This window comes from Ischnura elegans, chromosome 3 (genome assembly GCF_921293095.1).
Source record: "Ischnura elegans chromosome 3, ioIscEleg1.1, whole genome shotgun sequence".
NCBI lineage: Eukaryota > Metazoa > Arthropoda > Insecta > Odonata > Coenagrionidae > Ischnura > Ischnura elegans.
Genome location: NC_060248.1, coordinates 96681792 through 96690987, shown reverse-complemented (window position 1 = coordinate 96690987; position 9196 = coordinate 96681792). Strand labels below are relative to the sequence as shown.

Here is a 9196-nt window from a genome sequence, read left to right as displayed (position 1 = left end):
CATCATCCTCGAGTACCTTACGCCTTTATACGCCTCACTGCCGAAACTCGTCTTTCCAGTAAAGAATTATGCTGAAATTTGTAAAGGTTGTTCATCTTCATTCAGCACGATTTTTCACCAAGTGGAAGCCGAATCTGTCGATTTCATAACTAGTGCTTCAAGGCTATTCTCCAATGCTTCTGAAAAAAAAAAAAAATTGATAGATATTTTCAGTTAAAACCGTAAAAACCGTGAATATATCGCAGTATTTTTTGCGTGATCATTCTAATGACGTCTCCCAGTTGGCTGAAATAGAATAAAGCTGGCCAAAAATCAAAATATCGACTTTTCATTTCGAACCGGGAATAGTATATCATCATTTTATAGTGTCCGGGTCATGTAAAACTGAAGTTTATTTTTTGTCAAAATGTTTTGTTTAATTTTTATAGCTTGCCAAAAATCTATGAAATCGTGAGTGCGCGATTTATACGAAAAGTTCAACGTTTGTTCCCCATGCAATGGAATACAGTTAAGAATTCAGAACTTTTTAGGATATTTATTGATAGTACCACTATTTTAGTTAATTAAGAGTGGACTTTTGTTTTAGTCAATTGTTTTTTATTATCTTTATGAATTGTTAAAAATATCAACGTTTTTCGTTAATTGTTTACCTAATGCTCGGAGAAAAGTGGTTACCGCCGCTTACCGCTCCTAAGCTCCTAAGACTAAGATATTTACACCAGGAGATAGACTGAAGCTACAATTAGACAGAAAAGAAAACTCTTGCTCCAACTTGCTCCACTCCGAATTTTTCGTGGTGAAGCAAAATGATGTCGGGCGAATGTCGCGCTCCATGACCCGCAATGCACGGTGTAGACACTCGGGAACTTAGGATGACATTCGCCGTTGTCCGTTTGAGAGACTGGATTTTCCCTTGATTGTGAGTAGGGGAGACCGGGGCACGTTGGCCATAGGTGCAGGATGGCCCAGTCGAGTTAATTCATACAATATACACTGAATCGTGATAGGAATCTATCAGAAGGCTGGTAGAACACTTCCCCTTTCTCCACAATACCACTATGACTGGCGGAGCAGTTTTTGACAAGTTATAGCGATTAATTGTATTTGCGTGTGTTTCAGTAAAATTTTACTCCCACGTAAAATGTGTGTTATTTAAGTTTTGATCAATTTGTGCCTAATAATTGAGTACTACAATTAAAGCTCATAGTTTAAGGATAACTTCTGTGTGGCATACAATCTAAATTGCTGCTGTGAGATTTGTAACGAATAGAATTTATTGTAAACATGGCGATGGGGCAGGTTGGCCCAGCGACGACGGGGCACGTTGGCCACCCCGGCCAACATGCCCCGTCCTATGCATTTCTTCGTCAAAAATGGCCTAATTTGGAATACACGGTCACTTGCATCATCAATTGAGCTGTCATTCAGTTGTAAATGACTTAATATTGTTTCAAATCGGTTACAATGCATGCTTGCCGACAAAAGTGCGGGGATGTACCTTTTGTTAAGTTTTGTTACCTTTTTGGACCAACACATACGTTTATTAGGGAATTTATCGTATCATGACATTATCAATAAGTCATATTACCTGACATTATCATGCCATACGTTCCTCCTTCTCCGAAGCTAGATTTAAATTTTTCTGGTTAGCATTTATGTCACTGTTTATGCAAATGTGCTTAAGCAGTTTATCCGAGAAAAATGAAAAAAAGTCGAGTGGACTTACGCATTTGATTACCTCTTCAGTAGGAAGAATTGGATTACAATTTAAATTGAGCTCGAAAGCTGGATTACCCTTTCCTCATTTACATGGATTATTTTCTGTTACATTTGAGGGTTAGCTTGCATCAATAGTCAACTCCAGAGGTTCCGCTGGGTCTGCGATTAGCCGTCTTTGGGAGCGTTGGGTTGCGTCGGAACTGATTAGATACAAAGAATCTATTAAATTCAAAGAGGCTACTAAAATATAAGTGTAGTGGTGAAGACAAAAATCTATTTGAACGTAACATAGTATCACAATGTAACGCATGTCAACTGGAGCTAAAAAACAAAAAAAAAATACGCGCGTCCGATATAGGAAGATGAAGATTCACTGTGCCTAAAGTGTGCCTTTTTCGACGGTCAGCCTGGAGCACAATGTATTTAGTGCACGAATTGCAAGCGTTGTGCTCATTAGACATGTGTGAACAATGAAATCCGCGTACTATTTCACAAGAGCAATAATTGTGCTGATTCTTTGTATCTGGACAGTCACAAAAGTCAACTGGTTTGCATTAGCAAGCCAGAAATCATAATAATTTAAAGCTTTCCCGTCGTTTTAGTAAAATGGTTACATAAACTGAAATATATTTCTTGATTACCATTAGTTTTATTTTGATTTCCAAAAATCATACTAGTTCAGCTTATCAATAAATACATGGGCCAACGTGCCCCAGCCGCTGGGCCAACTTGCGCCGATGTAGGGGCAGATTGGCCCACCTGTCATATGCCCAGTATTTATTTTTTTTAAATTTATAACTCATATATTCTAGTTTATTTAATGCCATCCAGATTTAGAAAGACTGTTCTATAATTTAGCAATAATTTCATAAAGTTAACTATGCATAAATAAAAAATATTTAAAAATGTAAAAAAATCGGGCCAACGTGCCCCGGTCTCCCCTACATCGTACTCAACTACTTGTTATTTGCGTTGTATTTATGGTTTTAAACCCTCTTCTGACGATTATACCCCTGGGTCTTTCCGCGGGAGCCACGTGCGGACGACAATAAACCTAACGGTTCGCGCGCTCTCCAAGCCCTTTGTCCTCGGCGGCTATCTCTTTATGCACCCAGATTTGTTCCTTTAATTTGAACGCGTGTAAGTGTTTCCATTCTACAAATTGAGTTTTCCCATAATATGCCGTCATGCGATTGGCACACTTTCTAGCCGAGTGCTCAAAAACAGTCTCCCTTCAGTATTCCTTGTTTAAGTGTGTGCCGAAGGACGTTCAGAGTTTAGTTACCCAGTTATGGATACAGCATAAGTGACTTGCCAAGATTTACATGGTGTAATCTTGGCAAATAGAAGGGGGATGATCGAGCAAAAGAAATCGTTAGTATTGGAGGTTTTACACAAAAACGTTTTTGGGAGGAGATGAGAAAATAAAAATTTTGCTTGCGACCTTCATTCAAAAAGTGATTTTCATCAATACTTTCGAAAGTGGGTTGAGTGTACCAGAGTGAATAGATTTCTTAGGTTGAATAATATTTATGAATGAATGAAAAAAATTGTTCAAAACGCATTCCTATCCAGAATGGGTCTCATTGTTGATCTACCAAAGGCAGGTTTTGGTACGACCAATAACGGCAATACTGCGTGATGCTAGTTCGTAAATCCAGCGCTATTAGCTGAAATTTCAGGTAAATTGTAACAGTGCCTTCAGTGATATGATGAGAGATACACAAAGCGGTTTATTCCAAAAATATTCTAATGTAAGCATTTGGAAGTTGAAATTGAAAACTGTCGAAAGTTGATATTGTTTTTAAATACCATTAAATTTATGGAAGTGGAAATAGTATTTTACTCCAAGGAATGCCCTTTGTCAACTTATTGGGTTTTCGTAATCGTTGATCAGTTAGGATGTTATTTTGGCGTGAGTTGGTACATTAGAAGTAACCGACAGTCATAATAGAAAGCCATCTACATTTCTCCTCCAGGAATTTCTGAAGACCTAATTACCCACTTCTCGGTAATTTTGAGAGCTGTCTCGACTGGAATTTGAGTAAATAATCAAAGTTTCTCAGCTTATTGCCTTATAACAGCAAAAATCTATGTAAAACTCTATTCATTGTTTCATATGCCGCCAACTCTTCACAAAGTTTTACTGCAAGGAGCGGAAATGTGAACAATGCCATACATCCCATTGGACAGCATTCCGAAGAGACGTTGGAAGCCCGACAAAAGACTAAACGAGAATATCACGAAAAACATACAGGAATGTTTCTAGAATTGCAACAAACTATGACCTTTTCCATAGGCTTACGTTAGATCCTTTCATTTCTTGCTCTGCGGGGATTCCCAGTAAAGTAAAAACATTACCAGAGGAGGAGAAAAATCTTATCGTGAATAGCGAAAATATTTTAGAATATGAGGAGTCTTCATCCACTGACTCAGAATATAATTAAAGGTGGAACACGTTTGTTTTGAGAAATTTGCAATAGAAATATTTGTCAATGCTATTAATTTTTATTGTTACGCTTCAATTACCGAAATTTCAGGTTTAAAAGGCTCATTAGCAATGTTCAATAAACACATGCCTTATGAGAAGAAACGAGATTGCTTAAACATAGCTAAAAAAATGAATAAATTCTGTTTTTCCTTTGATATTCCCATATCTAAATTTCGACATGCCCCTGGCAACTATTGTTCCCGCATAACGTTTCCCTATTTTTAAAGTTTATTACCCTCCTAAAAAGTGTTATGGACTTGATCATCCTATATCAGTTTCACTGTGTCCATAAAATACCCAATTCGCAAAAGGTTTCATTAATTTAATAATACTTTAGACTACAGCGATTTTTGGCCTGCTTTATTCGATTTCAGCCCACTGTGCGTCGGTTGTCTGTTTCTTTCCCTTGTGCAGACTGCTGTGGAGACCATGATGACCGAAACTGGTAATATTGCGAGGGCCACCGGTGATGATGCCGGAAGCGTCCACGACGAGCTCGCCAACCTGTCCAATAGCGCCTTGGAGCAGACCCTCAGCCTGCTCGGACAGTTCCACAACGACGTCCAGGCTGCTGTCACCCGCGCCACCTCCTCTTAAGCTGGGGTGAAAAATGTAGCGTGTGAATTCTTGCCGCCATCACTCTGCTGCTCATCTCATCATCCCCGTGCGTCCGCATGCCTTCCTGTTCCAGCCACATTCTCAGAATGAGTGGGAAAGGAGACGCTGAAGTCAATATCAGCCAGATTGTCCTGCTTCGGAGTTACGATCAAATCGAGCAGAATGTCGATTTTCGATACTCTGTTGTAAAACACCTATCGACCCGTATAATACGAAATTTGTGAACAAATAAACATCAATATTATAGGTAAATTTGTGTTTTCTATTGTTTGGTGGTTAATCGCCCACTCAGATACCCACCTATATTTACTGTTGAATTTAATAACTAGCTATTACCGTAAGGTTTGGGTGGCTAGACGCAGTCGGGACGCAACATGAAAGGGCCTATGAAAATCAGGAGAGGGGAAGAAAGCCCGTAATGAAGACTCATAGAGCCACCCACTTGGATTGATGCTGTTGAGAAATACCACCGGTAATTAAATGAAACGAATCACCTCCGCGAAAAAAATTCTGCGATGTTAATTTCTGGAAAATCAACATGACTTTTTTTATTTTTCACTATCACAACATTGATTGTTAACTATATACTCACCACAGAGGGTGTGGATGGAGGGGGTACTTAGCTGGGAGATGTTGAAAACGGTGTTAGAGGGTGGAATGAAAGGTAAACGATGGAGATAGGACGCAGCTCTGAGCACTGCATTAAACTTACAAAATAAGGACTGACTCGGTTGAGATTCTATTGGGCGGCTTCAATGAGGAAGTAATATGTTCGTGATAAAAAAAAGTTGTTGGTGATAAAATATGACATAGAATAAATGTAGGCATGAGGAATAAACACTTTCATCCTTTGACGCAACACCGAACTGATCGTCTTATCCGGGTTGTGGATTTGCTTGCATAGTCTGGACCTATGACCAGCCTCTGAAGTTGATATGCGTTTTAATGAACGAATAATGTAAAACAACAAAATATAACTTCCTTTAGACACGTACATCTCAAGATATCAAGCTCCGGCAAATCCAAAATTTTATATCCACACATTTTTTTCCCGGGCTCTCAATAGTTTTGGCTGTCGATAAAGTGATATCTTGAATTCAATTGCATGAATGAAGTAATGTCACGGCTGAAATTAGGTCTGTACAGCACTCAAGTCTTTATACCTTTGCATAGTGTAACATTGCCCTTACTGCAGCCAATTGTGTAATTTTATACTTTAACGGGAAAGCAAGATACAGTCAATCTTCTGCAAATGAATACGAGGGTTGACTAACGAACAATGCGAGAAAACTTTAACCTCTGAAAAATCATTTTCTCCGTTGGTGTTATTCACTGGCAGTGCAGTTTAGTTCTTTGTCCTTGGATAAGTCTGCTTTTTTAATTGATGCTCGCGATGCCAAGTAGTTGCTTTATTTTTCTAGACGCTACAGATTTCAGGGAAAAAAGCGTCCTCTTAAAAACATCAAATAAAATAAATCGAAAATTTTGATAAGTTATCGAAAGGTTTAGTAACTAACGCATCTCATAGTGAACACAGTGGCCTCTTAGTGTCAGTTCATAGTGTGGAGATAAGAATTACTGAATCCTTGAGCCTATTTTCACTTTGGCTTTGCCTAGAAATATTTTTTTTGCAGAATCCCGTCAGAAGAATCTGAGGCATTGGATTCGCCACGCTTTTATCTACTTCTTACTTGAGGATCAGCCAACTATGTTACGTGCTTTTTCTTAAATGTCTTACGCGAAATGTTTTAGGTAGTCTTCTAGTACACTCTCCATGAATACCTGCTAATTCAGATGTATTTAACAACGAGTTGATAGGCCATCACTCAGTAGATGTTCTTGTGGTACATTTGTGATTTCATCTCTTTTTGCACTTCTCTTCTTTTTTATTTACCTTTCCCACAATGCTAGTTCCCTGGAATTTTTGCTGTTCAGCGAGTTTGACTTAGGGAATGTAATTATCTACTGCCACATTTCAAGCTTCTCCAGAAGATATCATTAGTTTCAGTACAACTAAATGGCAACCTGCATGAAGTGAATTATCTTTTCCGACATAAGGGAAGGCATTCGCAAGATATTTGCTATCCTTGTAAACAGCTAGCAGATATTCATGGCCGTACTTGTCCGGATTATAAGGAATGTACTTAGTGAAATGTATCTAATTTTCTGGGGAAAAATTGTTCATCGACTGTAATGTACGGACCAGGTTTGTAACAAGCAATGTAATTATCTATGAATCTATCCTACACTATTGAAAAGAAGGCAAACTTGACAGTTCTGGGTCACTGGAATCGATTACATTTCGCATGAAATCTTATATGATGCAAAATGTTTATAAACCGGTACCTAGTCGTTCGTATTAGAAAATGGTATTCCCCAGTCTTTTGACCAAATACTTGCAATAGAGTGATCATTTGTACCGGATATTCCGCGAGAATAAAATATGGCTATACATGCATCTAGCTCCTCATCAGAAAGAGTAAAATCTTCATAATTTTGCCTGCGTGCATCCACAATTGTACATCGCCATCACAATCACATCTCAGTTAATATGAGACAGCTGTGGCGTAGGTATGGGGGTATGAGGGGATAGATCCCCCAAAGCATCATAGAAATAAAAAAATATTAATTCTATCGTCTAGTTTTGACTTGTAGTAACTGCATCTGATTAAATTTGAATCTTTAGCTCCAAAATGATGCAAAATATATTTCAAGGCATGTCACTTTTCGAAAAACTTCCCGGACCCCAAGATGCATTGAGGGGGTTTGCCTTTCTATCCCCCCAAAGCATATTCCCAGTTATGGCACTGTGAGTCAGTATAAACGAATCGATAAATATGTGCAGATAATATCTTTGTTTAGTAACCCCGTATGAAAGGGGAAGAAAATGTACATCACTGCTTATCTTTTGCACTTGTTTTGTCTTAATCATCAGACTCGCTAGTAAAGTTTTGAGGAATAAAATCTTCGACTCCGTCAGAGTCGAAATGATCTTCTGTTTCGCATTCGATTCACCTATCGGTATAGAATGCAACAGAGAAAGGACTTCTCCACGCCTTAGCCTACTTATTCTAGCCATACTGCCAGTCAGGAAAAATGAAAGCCTTACTTCACTGTAGTTTTGTTGTCTCCTCGAGAGTTCACTGGATTCACTAATGCAAAGGACAGCGCACGGTGATCCTGTTCGGCACGCGGCAGCCAGCGCTGTCAGAGCCGAACATGCTATGACAGTAACTTCATTTAATTCTACTGATTTATTTTCCTGGTTCGTCAGTGCATCAATTTTTCTGGGGAATCGGTATATGAAAGTTACTTTTTCAGATTTGAAAATCAACTTCCGCGCAATCAAGGATGAAATAAAAGTCCTGCAGCGCAATAAACAGTATTGGCGGGCGGCGGCAAAGGTGAGCGGCGAGAATGGAGGAGGGCAAACACGACGGATTCTAAACACATGAATTTGAAAATGATTTGAATTGCAAATTCACCACTTTATCGCAAGGTAAAATAAAATCAGGATATTCACATGGTTTGTAGATCCAAACACGGACACGTAATATAAGAAATGCCTTCAAAATCTAGCAAATAAGGGCCATACGGAAAATAAATATATATTTAACCGATTGATGGATTTAAATTAATTATTAACATAAGAAGAGATAATCACTTGAATATATGTAACTCTTTGGTGTGTAGAGAAGCAAAATACATTAGGGAGTGAAAATGACTCCCTTTAGTAGTCAAAGGTAAGTTTTGAAAAACGTGCACTATTTTATTTTCTAGAATTATTTTATTCGCAACCCCTTATTTTATGTGCAAAATGAATAAAAGTCACGAAATTTAAGGCCAGAAATCGGAAAATATTAGACAGGGCAGAGATATGAAAATGGCGAGGAGTCGAAATGACTCCATTTGTAGTTCTAGTGTTAAATGATGGAGAGGTAGAAGGGGGAGGGAGGGTTGGAGTGGAAATGTGTCGATAGCGATCGAAATATGGAATAGGGATGGAATAAAGAGGGATGACGGTGGTGGGGGGAAGATTAATATATCAAGATCTGTTGTCCGTCCGTCTTCAGTTGGTCTCCTGGAAGCTCGACAAAAACTTCTCAAGCAAAAATGGCAGCCAAGTACGCCGTTCTTGCCCTCGCCGCAATATGCATTGCACAGGTATTTATTATCCCTCTATATCGTCTCTATCTTCGAAGCTTCCACTCCTCAAAAAGCCTTCAGACAATATTTCCCATCTTTGTTTTTAAATCACGCCTCACCTCCATAACAATCTCCATCCTTACATCTCAAGAATATCGCTATTTTATTCAATTTCTGCATTCAGTAGTCAAAGTAAAAGCCGGAGAGCTTCTATGGAAATTT

The 9196-nt window shown here is 38.6% G+C and overlaps 1 protein-coding gene across 2 annotated transcripts in view; it reads left to right on the top strand.

The window, feature by feature from the left end:
• LOC124156206 overlaps positions 1-9196 on the top strand; it is a 36035-nt gene that overhangs the window by 22830 nt on the left and 4009 nt on the right. The window contains exon 1 of one of the 2 annotated variants that reach the window (XM_046530595.1): positions 8902-8992. The exons of the other annotated variant lie outside the window; for it this stretch is intronic. Coding sequence (XP_046386551.1) covers positions 8942-8992 — 51 coding nt within the window. The 5' untranslated portion in view covers positions 8902-8941. Of the gene's footprint in view, positions 1-8901; positions 8993-9196 lie in introns of those variants that run through there. 2 annotated transcript variants of the gene reach the window in all.